Source organism: Saccostrea cucullata, unplaced genomic scaffold, assembly GCF_032062105.1.
Source record: "Saccostrea cucullata isolate Sc308-1 unplaced genomic scaffold, CSIRO_AGI_Scuc_v1 ctg975, whole genome shotgun sequence".
In the NCBI taxonomy this organism is placed as follows: Eukaryota; Metazoa; Mollusca; class Bivalvia; order Ostreida; family Ostreidae; genus Saccostrea; species Saccostrea cuccullata.
Genome location: NW_026940405.1, coordinates 58,677 through 80,042, shown reverse-complemented (window position 1 = coordinate 80,042; position 21,366 = coordinate 58,677). Strand labels below are relative to the sequence as shown.

The 21,366-nt window shown below is 32.0% G+C and overlaps 1 protein-coding gene and 1 pseudogene across 1 annotated transcript; one reads left to right on the top strand and one right to left on the bottom strand.

The window, feature by feature from the left end:
- The first annotated feature begins 88 nt into the window (after nt 1-88).
- Nucleotides 89-6,471, top strand: LOC134255362 (IQ calmodulin-binding motif-containing protein 1-like). The gene is made up of 12 exons (XM_062737882.1): nt 89-283; nt 567-729; nt 1,803-1,944; nt 2,259-2,358; nt 3,035-3,134; nt 3,441-3,536; nt 3,809-3,883; nt 4,105-4,213; nt 4,715-4,824; nt 4,927-5,069; nt 5,612-5,760; nt 6,310-6,471. The coding sequence occupies exons 1-12, from the start codon at nt 172-174 to the stop codon at nt 6,457-6,459; spliced, it is 1,449 nt and encodes a 482-aa protein (XP_062593866.1). The 5' UTR covers nt 89-171; the 3' UTR covers nt 6,460-6,471.
- Nucleotides 6,472-11,335: 4,864 nt separating this feature from the next.
- LOC134255355 (proliferation-associated protein 2G4-like) lies at nt 11,336-21,350 on the bottom strand (annotated as a pseudogene).
- Between the last annotated feature and the right edge of the window lie 16 nt (nt 21,351-21,366).

Below are 21,366 nucleotides of genomic sequence, written 5' to 3'. Positions count from 1 at the left end.
ATGTTCAATAGGTATATTGGTATTTAGAAATTTTGTAAAAATTACATTGGAAGACCTAAAATAGTTTAAAAATATACAAGCCCACATGTGATACTGATCAAGCGTCAGTTTAACATTGACATATTGTAAACATTTCTCCTGCCAATTTGGACTTCAACGTTTGATTCTGCGATGTCTGCGAGGTTAAGAAGTCCAGTGAGGGACAAAAGAATCATAAATTTAGCAGCTGAAATTGCAGAGACAAAGGACAGGGGAACTCCTATACTTCTGTTGAATTTGAGAGGTAACTTTTTCTTAAAAGATGTATTTATCGTTCAGACAAGTTTGGTCATGAATGCAATGTATGCGTTTATGCTTTTTTCAAGAAAGCGTTTATAAGATAACACCGATTAATTATTTTCTTTTTAAAAATCATTGCGTAAATCCTTCACCCCGATGCTATTTAGATTACACCGTTACTGACACAATTTTTGACAGTTTGAAATTTCATTTTAAAAAAAAAACACTGAATATTGAAATGTTATCTACACATATCATACCATAGATATTTTATTTTTCCTGAACAGAAATACTTGCATCAGCACCAAAAGGAAGCAAGGATGGAATCAGAATTAGAAATGAATGTTGGGAATTCAATATCCTCCAAGTACTTGTGCTAATTCTAAAACAAGATTTCAGCATTATTGATGGAGACTGGCAGACTGCAGCATCGTTATCAGCTATTCTCAGGTGAAATATTTTCATATCCTTGAAGTTCTTTCTTTTTTGTTTTATTCTTAATTAATATAAAAGCTAAGGGTGAAATGTTTACTGAATTTTGTAAACGTTTAAACGGATAGCAGTAAACGAAACGGTACCGTTTAAACGAGAGATTTTCTATGTTTGATTTTTATGGCTACTTACTCATGAAACTCGAATTTAATAACCAATTTTTTCACTTTAATATAAGTATGAGTTGTTATTACAAATTTATTGTTGGTCATTGTGATTTAACCGTAAGAATTTGAGGCGCATTAAACTCATTCACTTTCGACCTCGTCACCCAACTGCTTGGTTTGTTTGGCTACCGGACGTCTTTTTATCTCGAAAAAAGTAAAATAAGACCTGTTGACTGTATTGAAACTTTTCAAAGACTTGTGAAAAATGTATTATATTTATTTAATCAAAATATATCAAGTTTTATATTTCAAGTGTCGTAAAACATCGCTAGTATAAGCAACTCGGAAATCGGAATTAATTATGTTAGCCCCTATCGGGTTTTAGATATTTTCATTCAATATGTTTCCGGTTTAGATTGTTGCTTAAGACGGTGTTTCTTTTGTAAATTATGAAATAAAACAATTTGTTTGTGTTAAACTTTATTTCTGATAGACATTAATTGATAATGACCTTCGTGTAAACGTTTACTCAAACTGTAAACGTTTAGAGCATATAATCGAAACGTCGCCGTTTACACGTGTAATCGTTTCACCCTTAATAAAAGCTTTACCATGTTGAATGACATGCCTATTAAATTTAACCAGTGATGTCAGAAAGTGTATACTTGTGTAGTTCCTTTGTATATGACTATGTCATAAAGAACTCAGCTTTATACAATTAACAAATTATTTTACATTATTCTTTTCAGTCTTTTTAACATTTGCAATATTTATTACCTAAATGAAAATGATTTTGTATTGCACAAAAAAATACAATAATGCAGACCCATGCATTGCATTGAATTCTGTTATTTTTACTTTCAGTTGGTATGAAACAGATATATTAAGATATATATTTACATGTACTATATTTTTGTCTTTCAGTCAGATATGCCTAGGAATAGATCTTGAAGAAGAGTCCCAAAAGAAAAAGTATAATGAGGAATTTCTTCCTGAAGCCATCAATAATTTGTTTTTGGTCACGAGGAGGATACAAGCGAGACATGGCAATATTCCAGACAGACCAGTATGTTCTTCATTATTCAGATAATGATCAGTATCTGAGGACAGTTACTCTTTTTGTCACGAAATCCCAAATCAAAGACTACAGTTTCATATAGTTTCATTTATTTCTAAAATAAATGATTATCATTTAATAAGTGACACTTGAAAATAATATAACAACATTATAAGTAAACTGTTTAATAGTTCTCAATGACAGAAAAAAAGCTAAATGTTTTTACTCTTAGATCTATTTGCATTTTAATTAATGCAATCAGATTCATAGTCCAATAAAACTATGGTATTACATGTAGTACAATAATAAGTGTCAATTTTCAGAGTCTACAAAAAGACAGACAAAGACTAATGATGTGTTACAAGGGAGTGCTAGAATCAATAGCTCAAATTACATATGGATATCCAGAACTGGCTTCAGAAGGTTGGTAAAATAAGGACTTTACTCTCTGTAACATACATTTTATGGTGGCAATTTTGTACACTCAGTTTTTATGAAAAGGTAAGGCAAATGTTAAAATAAAAGGTAAATAAAAATATTGTTATACCCCTACTAAAATGTCCCTGTATAATTTCTTACTTTAAAAAGTCCAACAATTCGACTGTTTTCCCCGACTGTCTGTCCAGGAACTGTTCAAATTGACTTTTAAAAAAGACTCTTGCCCGCTGACGCCATATGGTGCTAAACTGAGTTATCTTTTCATTTGGTAAAGGAGTTTAACAAAACACTTGTTGACATTTACCTGAGTCTCTGGAAACAGTCAACCTGTTGGACCGGAGTGAAAGCTGTTGCCCGTGGTTTATGGCCTTGGTCAACAGCTTGCACTCCGGTCCAACAGATTGACTCTCTCTACCCCAGTCAACAACTTTATATTGTTATATGATCATCTCTAAAAAGATGTTTGTACATTGACATATATTTTCATATTTGACAAAATTTTTGCAGTGAAAATTCTTTCCACAAAGAATGTAATAAAACAATCCCAGGTACTTTATCTTGTTTATAATACAGTAGATTTCTATTTGTGATAGTTTTGGAGAGTCCCCGACTGTTAGTTACTTTTGTCTGATAACATTATAATGATTTCTATTTGTGACAGTTCTGGAGAGTCCCTGGCTGTTACAGTTACTTATATCTGATGACCCTAGTACAGTCTCTGGAGTAATGGAACTTCTCCCCAAAATTCTACGATGTAACAAGTAACTATTACATGCATTTGTTATATTGACAGATCATTTTCTTATCCTGTCTGTCATCTGGGTTATATGTGAAACAATTTCTTTTCTCCATTTGTTTTTTTTAAATACTTTTCACCCAAAATAGTCAGAAAATCTAATTCAGAAAGTGAAAATATTTTTCCTCATAAAAAGTGCATTTTTATGTAAAGCTGTGCATTTTCAAATTTTAAACAATTCTTTTATAAATAATTTAAATTATTTGAAATCTCCTGTTGATAGATTAATCAAAATCACTTTGATATTTACAAAATCAAATTTTCTTCATAGAAATGTTATAAATAAAATTGACAAGAAACTGAAGTTCAGCATTATGGATGAATTGATATACAAACTTACTGTCAACAAAGATGCTGCCATAGCTTCGTAAGTAGTCATGTTCTATTGGAAGTTCTTCTAGAAATCTTTATGGATGAATGTTCAGCTTCTGATTGGTAAATGTCAGTGTCTCATTCATTTTTGTATATTTTTATAACTTTATATTCCAATCTTAATCATTTATTAAATTTAAGATGTTTTTTTTAAATTCTTACCATTTCCTGAAAATATGTTTGACAATATTATTTATCAGTTATAGATTTAACTCCAATCGGAATTTCAGACAAGAGATATTTTTCAATCTTGATTCTTTTTCACAGGTCTGCTACCAAATGTGTCTTAAAAATCTGTGATATACATAAGCCAATGATTGATGTTCTCTGTACTAGATACAAGTAAGTCCATCTCTTAATTTTACACACTTTATTATATGGAACATACTAACTTACATAGGCACATGTATATAATGTATATAATGTGTACAGTGTATATTAAGAATTTATGATGAAAATAATTAGTAATTTGGAATTGTACAAAAGTAAACTTTGACATATTTAATTGATACTGTATGTTTTAATTTTGGATTGATTAAGATAACATATTATACCTTTTATAGAGGATTGAAGCCTATTCTTAACAAATGGGAGAATGCAGGATTTGGACGGGATCTACGAGAACTCATGATGATGTTACAGGCTGGAAACGCCAAACAAGCAGAATCAGAAGTAACATCTCCCCCCTCCCCAATCTTCTCTCTCTCTCTTTATCTTGTCTTAAAGCAGCTGTAAATATTATTTAACAACTGGTGTTATTTTAAAGAAAAATGTTGATTGCTCAGAATCTGTATGCACATGGTTCTCAATTTTGTGTATGTATGTAAATATTCGGTATAATATGATTAATAATGCAATACGTGACTGAGGGTAACATGGAAAGTTTTCCCCCTTTGATAACCATTGTGAGTCGGCACAGGAATTTTAAGGATGATTTTTTTTCAATGTTAACCTCAACTACATGCACTATTTATATTAACTTTACAAGTAGATAAACTCTTTCATGCAAGAGGCTTTTCAGCCAGTCCCATAGATATTTGTAATTTAAAATCAACATAAATAAATCTGCACTTTCCAGTATTTTTAGATGTAAACAAATACACACCCCTATTACGTCCTTTATAGAAGATGTAGAAATTCGTTATTGAGAACTTATTATTTTTTATCAAACAGAGATTTGCCCGAGCAGCTGTAGTCATTCAGACAATATGGAGAGGGTTCATTACAAGGAAGAAACTCAGGAAAGCTGACAAAGCCTTCTCCAAGTTCCAGAATACGTACAGGCATGTAACTTAAATAGTCCACTTTACATTTTCTACTGGTAGATCCTCATATTTCCCTTTTTTATTAATATTTATAATTCCTTTGTTACATACCACTTTCAGGAGGCGACAAATTGTGATGGAGCGAAGGAAGGAGGAGGCGAGACAAGCGTTAGAACTGGAGAGGAGACTGAAGCTCAACAGACAAAAGATACTGAGAGAATTCAAAGAAAAACAACTCCACACGATAGAAATATTGCCAGCAGGTAGGTCAAAGAATTCAATCTGTAGAAACTTATCTGCAACAAATGAGTTGATCTCATGGCTCAGATTTTCCTATAACAAAAAGGGTATACATGAATTCTGATGCTTAAATTATTCCAACTGAACAAAATCTGAAATTCATGGTGGCTTGATAAATTCTTACAAAACAAAAGCTAAAACTAATGGTGGCTTAGTAATTCATAGAAAAAGAAGCTAGAAGTAATAGTGAAAGTATACCTTGAATAAAAGCTATACCTAATGGTGATTCCGAAAAAAAATGTCATCCTCATTAGTTCTAGAACAAAAGGTAGATCTTTATATGACTCGGACATTCCAAGAACAAAAGAGTAGATCCTACTTTTTAGTGTAGAAGTGGAGTGTAATGATGGTAATTCTCCTATTGGAGCCAGCTTCTGTTTGAGATGACGATTGACCAATTTATACAGATTTTTATGTAAATCAAAATTTCTTTTTCAGAAATCCATTATCATAACAATGTGTAAAATATATTACAATATAAGAATTTTGTTTTACTTCAAAACAGCTCATGTTGAGAAGTATCTGCAGAATGAGCAGATTCAGGCAGCCATTAAAATCCAGAGGAACTGGCGAGGATTCCACTCCCGTCAGACAATGGATGAGAAAAAGGTCCTCATTCACCGCTACAAGGCAGCCGTTATATTACAAAGGGGGGTAAGCAAGGAAAACTCAGTCTTTAACGGATATTGTAATTTTTAATATTATAAGAATGATATGTACAGAAAAGTAGGTTGGAAAAACATTTTATTGTTCGAACATGTTGTCAGCAACTGTTTAAATGTTAGCAGCAATGTAACTTGTAAATAAAGAATAATTTGAAACATATAACCAGCAATATTGTGTACAGCCTTTGGAAATTCTATCTATGCAAAATTTTATCAGACAAAATACATTATAAACATTCCCTTTAATAGAGTATTTTTTTTTTGAAATCTTAATAACCTGTAGCAGTGTAATTATTAATAACAAACCATTCTGTTTACACTTTAACTTCATTCTTTCAAATGCAGTGGAGAAGAGCTAGATTATAAAACTTTGAGATATTGGAAGATTCAAGATATTGAGGTTAAAATACCTATTGAAGAGAAAGTGGTTGGGATTTAACAATAATCCAACTCACTTAAATATATATATTCATTATACCATGATCAAGATATCAATGTTTGGAATTCTTAAGTTCTTACTAGCTGGTATTTGTTTCAGGTGAGGAAATGGCTGGAGAAGATGAGAAAGAAGAGAGAGAGATTTCATTTCACAATTAAACCACCGGGATTGACAGAAAACAGAAGAGTGGAGCTACAACAACAGATAACACAGTTCAGGGACGAGAATCCAGTAAGTCTCCGTAGATAGTTTATTGTGCCCTGTGTTCTATATTAACCAAAAGAAGAAAAGTTAGTCAGCATCATTACTCTAACAATCACTGAACACATTCTGATTATCATTGAATTTAGCTAACTGGTGAGTATCATCATGGGAATTCATACATACATATTGCTTAGGTTTTGGACTCTAGATTTCATAATTAAAATAAAACTTATTTTAGAAGGATATAGATATACATTTGTACATATCTCATGAAAGTATGACTTAGTATATATCATTGGTTTATCATTTCTTGTATATATTTTACTTGTAAAATCTGGTTAGTATGGAAATTAACAACTTATTGGTTTATCATTATCTTGGTTAATTTTAAAGTTTATTTTATGGTTGAATGTAAAATCTTTTTAGTATGGGACATTTTTGATAAAAAATTTTAAAATATTTTGGGTTTCCAAGGTTTTAAAACTGTTAATCATAAGCATTGTACTAAAAGGCCGGACCATAATTTTATATTTAATTTTTTCATTGCTAATGCTGAAATTGTCAAAATTAAACAAATGTATATATAACGCATCAGGCTCATGTGTTTCAATAGCATAAATGACAGTTTCACCGTAAAAAGTATTTATTTTTAAAAACATGTATTGTGATAATTTCGCTCAGATTAATTAATAAACTGAATGCATGGTAGAAATCGGGCTGCATTTGTTGTATATGGCGGACTAGCACGTTTTCATTAAATGGTCGGAAGGGGGGATGTTTTAAGATTTACCGGGTATTTGTTTTTTTCTGGGGTCTAAAAATGACATTTAATGTTTAAAAGGAGCATTAATTTTTTGTAAATTTACTTTTTACCTAAATATATTTATTTTTAAGGTTATCATTAAACTTTAGAAGGTAACACATAACTCTTAAAACATCCCCCCTTCTTGCTATCAGTCATTTTGAGGAAATATAGGCATCACATCCGGTAAAGAAGCACTTTTAGTACAACACTTATGATTAACAGTTTTAAAACCTTGGAAACCCAAAATATTGTTAAAATTTTATTAAAAATGGAAAAAAAATGGAAAATTTTTAATTCTGTTAAGAGGGCTAAAAAGCAACTTTCGGTAATGGAAAGAAATTCATTCAACCGTAAAATAACTGATTTGGCAAAGTAAAAGATGTCCTAATTTTTTTGTATATATCACTGGAACAGTGGTATAGTAAGATGAATGGATTCATAAAGACATAATTTTATTTTAATTTCATTAAAAACTGATAATGCATTGCGAAAGCACAGTAAATATTTATTTTTATTTTGTGATAGCAATAATTAGTTACAAAAAAGCTGCAGAAATGTTACAAAGACATGTTACATATATATTTAATCACAGACTAGTTTGTCAGTTACAAAGGGATTCACACTGTAATATTTAAAATGTTATATATTTAAAATGTAAATTGTATTGTATATAGTTTGTCAGTTACTACACTGTAATACAAAATGAAAAGTCACTGAAATCTGAAGTACATACAACATGTAGTATATTAAGAAAATTTACAATGCTTTTGCTTTATTTCAGTGGCCCCTCCTTTAAAAGATGCAGGTGAAAAGGACATTGAAATGTATTCTAGTAATGTGTTACCAATAGCAACCAAAGCCAGGACTGATCACATAGAAACATTACGTTTATTACGGCAGCCTTGGTGGAAAAAGCTCCGTGATGAATTACAAGATCAGGGATATGAAGAGGAGGACTACATCTTATTTTAGAATTTCTGTGATATTAGTTTTTTTTTTAAAATCTTTTACACAATGTTTATATTTATTAGGGAGAAACTTCCTTTGGGAATGAAATAAAGGATATAAATGTTATTTTTGAACTTTGTTATCTGTATCCCCAAGTAAGGACTTAATTATCAACTGTATTTATCATGTTTATGTTTAAGGAACTTATACCTTCACACACACATAGACAGACTGATCAACCTTTTGAAGTATTACAGAAAAAAAGTTTTGGATCATAATGCCATAATCTCCTGGTAGTGTACACTCATTTTACAAAGTTTGCTGATTACCTTAAGTATCCTATACATTGAGATGCAATTATGAGATTCAAAATTTAAGTCACTGTGTTCTGCTTTTAACAAAATACTCTTACTCGAAGCCTCTCAGTATCCTAGATATCATGATAATAGTACAAAAATCAATACCTGAAATCAAAATATAGGTCACTGTGACCTACTTTTGAGTCGTGACATGAAATCCCAAAATGCATCAACTGACAAGATTTGATTATTAGCTCATCTGAGTTGAAAAGCTCAAGTAATTAAGCTTTTCTGATCACAATTTGTCTGTAGTATGTCCGTCTGTACTTCTTGCCACTAAGCATCTTTGAGTAAAGGGGATTCAATTTTTGTTCAAATGAAGGATACAGTAAAACTCGTTTCATAAGTACAAGTATATTGCGAATTCACGGTTATAGCGAAGTTATTTTGGATCCCAAACTATTTGAATTTAATGAATTCCTTATACGGATATAACGAATTACGGATATAGCGAAGTAATTTCATAGGTCCCTGTGACTTCGATATAACCGAGTTTTACTGTATATGTAAACATTCTTAGTTAGTACAGATTTGAAGTGATTAAAATCGTTACACCCCTCCCCCTCTCAGGGATAAGTCGGGACCACATGCATTGAAGCTTTTAAACATTTGCTTGATTGATTTTTGCTTTTTTCCTAGCCATAGTGCTCAGGTGAGCACTGTGGCCATGGGCCTCTGGTCCTTTTCCTTCTTGTAGGCAAAATATCAGTTTTAAGAAAACTTTGCCACATGGTATACTCTCACGATATATATCTACAACGTATCCTCATCCTTATGCTTAAGTTTGGTAATAATCTGCCTTTTGGTTCTTTTTCTGTTTATTTTCGTTACTATCTCCAATTTTTAAAAATGACGTCTCCATTTTTAGAAATAAACGAATGCCCCTGTACCATATTGGCCAAGGTGTTCCTGAGATACAATCCATATTCCACACATCGCACAAATGGTCATATATCATTAGCTCTGATGGGTGGCTCCCGAACAGGACAAAGTGCACATGGCTGGTGTGACCGGTCGGCAGGGGATACACACTCCTCCATGGCACCTGATCCCACCTCTGATGCTATGGAAGTCTGGGTTTGCTCTGCTCCTATTTTGTATTGTTTTATGGACTTTTGAGCTTGAATACTGTTTGTTATCTCAATTTATAGTATTTCACCTAATAAATGTACTTTTGTAAGTACTGACAAAATGTTTCGTAATGTGTGAAAAGACCAATGCCACCAGAAGATGCACCTCAGTAACTTGATGGTCTTTTAGTACTGAGAAGGATGAATTTTTTCTGGAGAGCTACAGTTCTATAACTATCCTACCTCTTCTCTCTCATCCCCTTTGAAGTCTGTGTAAAAAGTTGGCCCCCAACCTTCCCGCCCTTATGTGAAGTTTCCAGAGCAACTAAAAGTAATGGGTATTAATGATTTCAGGCAATAACTAAATACTTTCTGATCATTTTGACCTTTCCTTCCTGATACCCGAATTCTTTAGACAAAGTATAAATATTTTAATGTGATAAATCCTGAGTACTCAGTATTCATTTTAGGAAAAGAGAAGCTATCTTTGCAAGGAATTACGCTACCTTTTTGCTTCACGTTCTGTATTATTTTTGCTAAAGATGTCGAGATTCTGTCAAAATTAATGCATAACGTTAAGTTATTAAGGAGGAAAACTAATTAACACGCATGTAATATTCAGTTTGTTCTAATACTTTCGTCACCTATTCTACAAAAATACCTACCTGACGTAACCCTAACAACATTGACATTTTCGCTTGCTCTTTCCATTTTTGTTGTTCCTAATCATATGCTACACATCATCATGAAACAGAAATATATAGTTGTTCTTACTTGGTCAGGTTACAAGTCATTGGGAGGTTTATTCAACAATGCATTTAATTTTTCTCACCTGAATTCATTTATTCAAATATGTGTCCATGACATTTCAAGAATAAAAGTTTATTACTTGGAATAAATGTTTTGATTATGGAGAGAATGTGGCACCGCATCAGGTCGCCTTGTCCTTATGTCCGACTTTGTCGTTTTGAAAATAATTTTTTTTTTTAAGTTTTGCCATGCCCCCTCCCTTTTTAATGTATTCATGGCCTCCAAATATATATTAAAAAGGAATTCTTAATGGGCCATATTCTTCTTTTCAAATGAAGCATGGAAAAATGAGAAAAAAATTCAAGGTCATAAGGAGGGTCAAGGTTAAAAAATGAGATACCTGAAAATCTCACCAATTTATATCATTTTCCGATGTTTGATGATTTCAGAAAACACTCTTGGAACAGTTTAATTCTGAAATAAAACTAAATGCAAAAGGAGAGTGTTTGGTCAAATTCAGAGGTACTGAAGTTTAAATCTCAGCTGCATGAAAGGTCAGAGTCAGAAAATAAACAGTTGAACATCTCTGACCAATATGCAGCAGTGTATGAATGATAAAAATTTCTCCATTTCCTCAGCTCTGGGCTAAGTAATAGTTAGATCATATCAAGTAAAATTTTAGTGATTAAGAAGGGGCGGAGGGAGCGAAGCATTTCCACTAAAATTTTACTTAATATGATCTAACTTACTTAGAACCTATCGGCTATTGGCTAATGAATCAAGAGTTACTGCATAGACATAGAATCTTAACAATTAAGTGATCAACTTAATAGGAAATTTAGCAGCTGCTGATTGGAGGAAAAAGCGGGTTGGGTTCTAAATGCAAAATGACAGGCAGAAGAATTACTTTTCATGCTTTTCTTACCTAAATGATTCTGAATCTTTGAAGTACTTTATGTAACTTTCAGATTACTGATGCAGAAACTGTATACACGACAGCAGAATATCATTTTATTCAGCAGATTTACACATTCCAGATCTTACACACTAAATGTCATAATAATTTAACATACATGATCACTGTATCTGTAATAAATTCGTACAAATTCAAATAATAGGTCATTCTACAAATGTAATAATAAATATCTAGTTCAAATTAGTCAAATAAACTGAAAATTAGCCCTGAAAATAAATTATGTTTGAATAAATCCATAAAAACTCATTACAGCACTTTTGAATGTGGACGTTTGGAAAATCATCGATAAAAAGATGAGGTCTCTTTTAACATATAAAGATAATATGTTGTACAATGGGGTTCTTCAGTAAACAAGATTAACTCGTGTAGACTAGCGTTCTCTACTGGACAGGACCATGATGAAAATGACACCGAGTTTCTCATCCACTGAAACTCGAGTTTTAATGTTCTTTAAAAACAAAGAAATTGTCTCTCTTCAAGCCACTTTTTAAGGATCGCTGATAGCGAGATTTCGGTTGTACAATTGTCCGTTTTCTATTTAATTGTCCACGTTTTTTGGAGTCTGTCCTCCATGCACCATCAATAAAATATATGAAGATTTTGACTTTAGTCTTCTGCATTTTCTGCTGATTCTGCCATCGATTTTCCTGCTTTCTTCTTCTTCTTTTTGGCTGCCTTCCTTGATGCAGATTGAGAAAGCAGGGCCTGTTGAAGTATGATAAAATACAGCATTAAGTCTGTAGATTTCATAAATGGTGGACATATAAATATCTCTGCGTCCAATGCATCCTAACATTAAATATTACTGGTAGGAACTAATTATAAAAGCACATTACAATCCATTTTGGTTGTAAGGATGTTAGCTTCCTCAAAATGCTCCATCTATTTTCAGATAAATCACAAACATGAGGAGACAATTACTTTCACCCATCTAGGGAAGGGCTAGTCCATGCAGAAATCTAACCCCGGATACTGGGTTGAAACAATACATGCTTTTTGTACACAAGGCCAAAAAGCCTAAAGTAAAATCATTCTTTTGTATATAGTACAAACAATCACTTCTGTTGGAAGTCTCATGGTGTTCTATATATTAAGATAAAGCCTTAAAATTCTAAAAGTAGGTCATTGTGACCTACATATTGGGAAACTCGGAGAAACAAAATGCACAAACTGACTAATTTGGTGATTCTGGGCTTCTTTTTATCTTAAAAATTCAGATAAACTGTCATTTTTAATACTTCTGTTTCTTTTTAAGAATATTAAAGGGGCATGGACACAGTTTAAGCTAAAAATTTTCAAATTTAATTTTCAATTTTTATCAAATTATTAACTTGTCTTACTAATGATCATCAAAAATTTGAACTTCGGTTGTCGAGATACAAGACAGATTTAGAGCTCCAAACCTTTGTTATGTAAACATGGTCTGTTTCATGTTTTGTTTACATAATGTTAATATACTAATATATGTTCGTACAAAGCAGATAATCTCAATAAAAAAGTTAATTCTAAATTCAATTAGTCAGTTTTTTATGATTTGCTGAATATCATTTTGTTATAAATATGATATTTTCTATATGTAAACATAAACAAGGTTCGTGCCTTGTTTATGTTTACATAAACGTTAAGTTCTCGATCTCATTTGTTAATAAACAAATGATGTTCAAATTTTGGCTGATCAGTAGATGATGCCATACCTAGGAATTGTAAAAATTAAAATTCAATTTAAAAAATCAGTTGAAACTGTGTCTATGCCCCTTTAAATAGAATAATTACCCATGAATAAACAAATAATTGATACATGTATGTTTGTTAATCTTTATACCCAATAAGATACACTGACCTTGATTTCCTCGTCCTCTACCTGGTATTCAGATTCATATAATTCCTCATCAAATGGTAGTCCTGTTATCTTTAAAGGTCCATTTGGCATCAGAATGACTGTGAACTTGAATTGCGCCACAAACTCCCCTGAAATTTAATCAATCTCTTGTTACATACTGAGCCACAAAATTCAATCTGAAATTAAATCTAATGTGTCACATACATGTACACATCCTTGTTCAATTGTGGCATCTGTTTATTACGAATCTTATATACTGCAGAAGCACAAATTTTTGCGAGGATAAAATTTTGTTAATTTGTCATCAAAAGTAGTTTCATGGGATTTTAGTTTTGTTGTTTTGAATTTAAACCTTTTCAATACATGGTCATAAAAAATTTTGTGTGGGATTTAATTTCGTTGATAATTGTTAACAACGAAATAAATGAAATTTAATCCCCCACAAATATTTGTGCATTTACAGTGATCTTCTTATATATTGAATTCCCAACCCCCATTCATTCTTCATACTGAATGATCATGGGAATCTTCAGGACTCCTTCAGAGAAAGCAGAAAAAGGTTGATTTCACTCCACGACCCAATATGGTACATGTATTTCCATTGTATGATAAAGAAAACCTACCTTCTCTTTCATACAGTACAGAGAAGGGCTGCATCAGTTCGTGTTTTACACACTCCACGACCCCCATCTTGGCCTTCTTCTCATCTTCACAGAGTCGTAGCGAAAAAGGCATCAGTCCAAATCTTTTGTCTACTTCACTTAAGAACTCTGCAATAATGACAAGATCAATTTGTATTTAAAAGGTTTTTTCTTCTCCTTTGTGGGCTAATTCCTGGGACACTTATCACACATTTCATTCATTTTGCAATATTAATTGACTGCTCTTGTTAACTCCCTTTTATTAAGAAACTGCTAACAAAATTAAAGACATCCTAGGTAATTTAAGGTAAAATAATTTCTTATCAATCAATTATGTATAGCATATTATGGTTGTAGTGAAAACACTTCTAAACTCATATGTACAACCAACTGATTTTCATACCCTGTGGGTTATAACATATTTAATATTAAATATCAGTTATAACAAATTAGATCAAATCTAATTTGCTTGTCCCTGATGCTTGCTATATGCATGTTTTATTACGTTTAGTAACTGCTGAATTGCATACAGCAATCACATTTACAAACAAATAATGTATATATTTGATTTCACGAGATGAAAACTTTCAATGACATACAGTTGTAGAGTACCCCGACTTACGTCGTGAGGCCTTCATTTTCAGTTGATAGATAATATCTTTCTTTTTATACACTGTAGTCCTGGTCTCCTGTTCCCTACCCTGTGAATACAGATATAATGATGTCAGATTTAGATGCTTACTGCCAAATCATTCATTCAAATTTAATTTGATAATGCATTTCACTAGATCCCAATTTAAGACAAAATAAATTTCTTTCAAGAAAATGGTTAGAAAATTTTTCCTCTTTTGTAGATATAGGTATAATTCTATTCAAACAGGTGCTATTGGTTTATTCCACCTCACCTTGCCTTCACCTGTACTGACTAAAACATCAACTCCATACACTTCATACGTCTCAAACTCACACTTTTCATGTTCTTTCCTAAAATTTAAACATCAACTTTTAGCATGACAATAAGGTTATATCCACTTGCTTACGCATTGCATTTTTATTGAAATCAGAACAAAAAATGTGCATATATCAAACTATCAAATTATTTTTAGAAAAAAAAATGCAAGTCAGGAGAGGGCAAAACAGATTTTTACAGATGGCCCAACCAGTACAGTTTGAATATCCAATACAGATGAGTTCATTACCTTTTCACATTTCTTTTTTATCTGATAAAACTTACCTTTGTGCCTCTGAGGGATTCTGAATTATTGCCTTTTCCCCATCAATAACATGCTTCTTTAACAGGTGTGAAAGCATTCCTAACAAGAAATAGATTGATCAAAATATCATGGCCACAACACGGAACATAAATACTGGAGAATATTATTGACACACCACATAATGGCAGGTGTATTTTAATCTTGCACATTCTCACCTTCAATGGGTTTACATTTATATGACTCAGCAACTTTCTGTACAGCGTCAGTCACCAAATTATTCTACAAGAGGAGGAACTGTCAGCAATCTCTAAACCGTTTAGCATTTTAGCCAATGTAGCAGTATACAGCAAAAGAGATCAATAATAATAATAATCTTTATTTTAATCATTGTCTGGACATGAAAACCTGATTATTTGTCAAGGATTTAAAATAGAACCTGGTCACTTCTGTCTTTTTAATTACCTCATTGCCTGGTTTGACTATCCTAAGGGCAGCTTCTGAAGCTAAATGTGCTGCCATGATCACGTCTGCTTTCCTCCCCTTAACTTTATTTTCCTATAATAGATTTTTTTTTTAAAATAATTACATCACCAGCAGTACTCACATACAATAATTACCAAGATACTAGGGCTGGGACAATATATCGAGATATCTGTGAGGACGATACGCATATATGCATATCGATACATATGAAGAAATATTGAAATACCGCCAAAAAATTCAGACTTCTGTTTTTCTTTGTTTATTTAACATCTGGCCTGGGGTCCAATATATAAAATAAATAAGCTAAATATAAATATAGATATTAAAATGCACTTGTCCGATCGGACAAGTGCCCAATAAAATTTACTTATCAGTAATTTTTTTTTCACTGGTACCGGACAAGCGTTAATGTCGAACCCTTCTATCTCTTTTAATTCTAAGATCAGAGAGACACCAACCTTTGATGCACCGACGACAAGTGTGTGTGCAATCACAGCAATGTAGCCATCTATCTGAGCTCCTAAGTCACTGTCAATTAAAAATAAAACTAACTCAGTACATAGAAATCAACACACAAAAGGTTGGAAAATCATGTTGTAAAAACTTGAATAAAATGCGTACAGTTATAAAAATAAAACCTCAATCAAACAAGAGGCCCATGGGCCTTATAGGTCACCTGAGCATCATGCAACAACTTTCAAAACAATTGAATTTGGTTCATGATATAAATTATTATGGCATTCACAATTTTGAAAGAGGCACCATTGCTAATCATAATTAATAATACTTAGTTTGTTTAAAATGGATAAGCAGGAACATAACAAAAAAGATGTCAACTAATCAGTAATATTCAGCAATAATCAGAAAGTGCTCCTACCAACATGAACCATCTGACCCTAGGTCATACACATTATCATTTTTGAAAAGGCACACTTGCTTATCAAAAATGTTTCATTAATACCAAGGAGCAGATTTCAAACAATTCATTTTCAGTACATATAACATATAAACACAACCTTCCCCATATTTAAATGTCTGACACTTCAGGGGCCTTGATATTATTCACAATTCTGGAAGAAGAGCCCATCCAATCATAAATAAAAATAGTTCTTCTTTATTACCCAAGTAGAGAAAAAGATTTTCATAGATGTAATGTATTTTCACCATATATGTCATTATACAGCCACATCACTAACACCATAACATTGGACAGATGACCCTGGGGCCATAAAATTCTCAAATTTGGTAGAAGCATTCTTGCTTCATCATAACTATGTCCTTATTGTAGAAAATTTAATACCCAGAAGCAGAGAAGAAGTTTTCAAAGATTTAATGCATTTTCACTATATAATCATAGGAAAATTGAGTAAACTATTTTTTCAAAACTTAATAAACCCCGGAACTCACACAGAAATTTTGGTAGAGGCACTTGCTTCTCATCAAACTATGTACTTAGAGAATTAATACTCAGGAATAGAGAAGAAGATTTTCAAAGATTTAATGCATTTTCTTATATAATCAATAGTTAGCCTTTACACTAAACCAGAACCCCTGATCTGTTTTATGAATTTCAAGTGAATTTTGGTGATAGGCACTTTGCTATCATAACTATGTACTTAGTTAGTTTAATTGATACCTAGTAGCAGAGAAGAAGATTTTTTTGTAAAGATTTAATGCATTTTCACTATAACAATTTACAGCCCCGCCCTAACACCATAACCCCTGACCCTGGGGCCATAAAATTCACAATTTTGGTAGAGGCACTCTTGCTCATAATAATTATGAACTTAAATAGTTTATTTAATACTCAGGAACAGAGAAGAATATTTTCAAAGATTTAATGCATTTTCACTATAAAATCAATAGAGCCCTGCCCTAACACCATAACCCCTGACCTTGGGGCCATAAAATTCACAATTTTGGTAGAGGCACTCTTGCTCATCATAACTATTTAAAAAAAAAATTGAACTAATTAGTTTATTTAATACCCAGAAGCAGAGAAGAAGATTATCAAAGAATTAATGCATATTTCAATATAATCAATAGAGCAATAAACCAGAATTTGACCCTGGGGCCATGAATTTCACAATTTTGGTAGAGGACTCAATGCTGATTACAATCATACCAACAGTTTGACTGCTTAATGTCTGGGAGTAAAGAAGAAGAGTTTTAACAGATCCACTAATTTTAGTGGTTTTTGCCCTACCCCCCAGTGTACCAGGGGGGGCATTAACCACAAAATTCACAAATTTTGTGTCCCCTTCACCCAAATGCTATATGCCAAAATATATTGAAATTGGTTCAGTGGTTTAGAGAAAAATTTCATGAAAATGTTTAAATGTTAACGCACATTACGGACAAAAACAGATAGTAATAGGTCACCTGAGTTTACTCAGGTGACCTAAAAAGCATATATATACTTATTTATGGCACGCCAAATTCACAAAAATGAGTAAATCATAGTTTCACAATCGATAAACTAGGTTTCTCGGTTGTAAACTATAGTTTATGGACTGTAAACTATAGTTAACGTTATATATTTTACATCTGTAAACTAAGTAACGCGATAATATGTATTCACAACGGTAAACTTTAAGCACGGAAAACTTATCATTTGCGATTGCAAAACATAGATTATATTAATACAGTTTCCATTTGTAAACTCCATAGTTTACATACCGTTAACTATGGTTAACGATCTCCTAAATATAGTTTCACGATTTGTGAAACTATGATTAACAACCATTAATCTTAGTTTACGATTGTAAACTATAGTTTACAAAAAGAACAATAAATATAGTTTACAAATGTGAATCTATGTTAATCAACAAAATCTATTGTTAACGCTTTATTCAGACAGATAAACTTAGATTAGCATTCGTAAACTATAGTTACCGACTGTTAAATATAGTTTTACAGATGAAAGCTATACTTAACGAATCGTTAACTATAATTTACGGTTTGTAAACTATAGTTTACAGTCGATAAACCTAGTTTATCAAATGTGAAACTAGGTTTATCTCATTTTTGTGAATTTGGCGTGCCATACTTATTCTCATCATCTTTTTCAAAAATCAATATTGATTTTCTTGAAAATTGACTATATTAATTTCACTCACAGATCATTTAAAGGAAATCTTGAGTCGTGGTTTTTCACAAAGAAACAGTGAAATAAAATCAAATTTGTGTAGTATTTTATGGAGAAAGAAGTTTTCTTTTTTGTTAACTTTCTCTTCTTTCTATACTGAAAACAGATAAATACGCAAAGGTTACAAATTGAAACCTCCTATTGTAAATAAGCACCCATCACGACACAGTCATTCTTATTTTTTTTACTTACATCTTCACAACATCCCCATCAGAGAGCTCTTTATCTGGGTCACTCTTAAGGGGAGAGAAATGACATATACAGTTGTTGACTGAAACACATGTTGGGAAGGCAATACCTAGAAAAAAATCACAAATCTGACATCACACTGATATTTCCAAGAAGATTGAGACAGACCTTCATATGGCCAATGCAATTAAATATTTCTACAAATTAAATCATTCTCTTACTCTTTTCCAATATAACATGTTTTAAGACACCAAAACAATCCTTTCACTTTCAATATGACATACAGTAAAATACACTTAGAGTTACGTCTCAAGGACAGACGATTTTGGTTCATGTTGAACCTATTTGAATCTCATTATCTGTTCAATTTACGATATATTTTAAAGCCATGGGTAATGAAAATAATTCCCCTGTAAGTGTCAGTTCATTGTAATTTTTTGCTTTATGCATATTCTTCTTTATATACATTTAAATGAGTTAACTCTTTTTTAAAACTTGTCCATGACCATACTTGGCAACTGCAACCTTAGAAATGATTAAAGCTGGAGGGCTTTAACAAAGTCTGTAGATTTTTTGTTCATCATGTTCATACCTTTCTTCATTTCTTTGTCCTTGTTTAAACACTTTGCTCGTCATCTTGTAAAACCTGTCACAAACTCACAAATGTTGTTATTTTCCCCAGCAACACACTTGGCAATCACTTCCTTCATGATGCCTTTTAAATAAACAGACGTTGTTAATCAACTAGCAATAAAACAAACACATTTTTGAATTCAAATTATTATAATTATGACAATGACTAAAATTCAATGGATCTCAATCATGTCAATCTACGATTGGTCGATCGATTGATACTGGGTTATGAAAAACGTGGATCAGGGGAATGTTCCCCTGCCTATAGATAGTTTTCGATAATTTAGCAAAAGTTACATCCCGTTTGTCGCTATATTGGAGGTCGACTCGGTGAGTTTTCCTCTTAGTCTTACCAAGTTTAAGAAAGTATAGCAGAAATATTTGGTGGAAAATCTTTATTAGATAATTTTTTTTAAATAAAGGAGGCTTCCAAAAATTCCTATACCTCAGAAAAATAATGATTCCTAATTCAAAATCGCAAATATAAAAATTTAAAATTTGTGGAACAATGAAGGAATATGAGCATTTGGACCTCCAGTATGGTGGCCAACGGGAGGCAACTTTTGCTAAATTTAGGTCAATCGAAAACTATCTATAATGACATAATCCCCCAGTATTGTGTTTTTGGTAGGGTCCACTTAAATCTCAATAGAAGATAAACCCAAAAGAGTGAATACACCCTTCAACATTAATCGAGTAGTATAATGTCTCATTGTATTTTAATTCCTTACCAAGGGTGCATCGATTTACCCAAATGGAAACAAATGGACCCAAATGGAACCCAAATGGAAATCAAATGGACCCAAATGGAATATAAAATATATATATTATATTGTATTCTCAAGTTTTTACTTATCTAAAATATAGAAAATACTGAAATTAACCATGTTAACAAAAAGAGAATATTTTAATATCATTATTTTCTTCAATTGTATTTTTAAAAATGTGATTTAATTCTATTTGTAATTATTATTGAACATATTTGAATACAAAACTGAAGTATTTGATAGTTTCTATGGCAGTATGAACGGATTGTTGTGTTACAATCATAATACCACCCCCTTTTCACAAAAAATTTTGCCGGTATATAGAATACTATCAAAACTTCATGTCACCAAATACAATATTAGAGATTAATAATAAATATATAACTCCATTTGTAACTGTAAGTTAATTTATTTTCATCATTTTAAATAAGTAATAAAATACGATAATACATATTTGATATTCCATTTGATTTCCATTTGGGTCCATTTGTGTTTCCATTTGGGTAAATCGACGCACCGCTTACCAACCATATGTAAAAAAAAATTTATAATTTTTTTTTTTATTCAAATTGCCACGAATGAAAGCCATTCATATAAAAAATGTCAATTAAAAAAAATCTTAATCCGTGATAGTTGGATAGATTGGAATAGTAGGATTTATTGTTGGATCGTGATTTTGTTGAGGCGAGGCGAAGGGGGGGATATAAACATATGGTAAAGAGGAAAAACTAGATCGCGCTGAGAAGTTTCTTTAAATGATGATGTCATGATAATTGTAGTTCTTTGTTAGAACACAGAAATCATTTTCTCTCATTATCACAGATAACCTAAAAGTTTTGACACTTTGTTGTGCAATCACACATGTGTCAATCGGCATGGCAAAACGTTAGCTTTATCAAAAGTGAACGAAAGCCCTATTAAAATGAACATCATCGAAAGATTCATTAAAAAATAAAATTAGCTCAAGTTATTAGTAAATATCTCACCATTGACCATATCTCCGGCCATTTTATACTTAGTAACGACAATATCTGCCGCCGGAGTCGTATCTTCATCATTCTGATCAGCCATTTTGGATTTCACGTGTTGTTCATAGACTCGCAATGCGTGGCGGGAAATATTAGGCAGT

Excerpts from the sequence above, each read along its gene's own strand:
- LOC134255362 (XM_062737882.1), top strand. The coding sequence starts at position 172 with ATGTCTGCGAGGTTAAGAAGTCCAGTGAGGGACAAAAGAATCATAAAT. Across the intron at positions 4,214-4,714 it reads CCAAACAAGCAGAATCAGAA|AGATTTGCCCGAGCAGCTGT; the intron begins GTAACATCTCCC and ends TTTATCAAACAG. Across the intron at positions 4,825-4,926 it reads AAGTTCCAGAATACGTACAG|GAGGCGACAAATTGTGATGG; the intron begins GCATGTAACTTA and ends TACCACTTTCAG.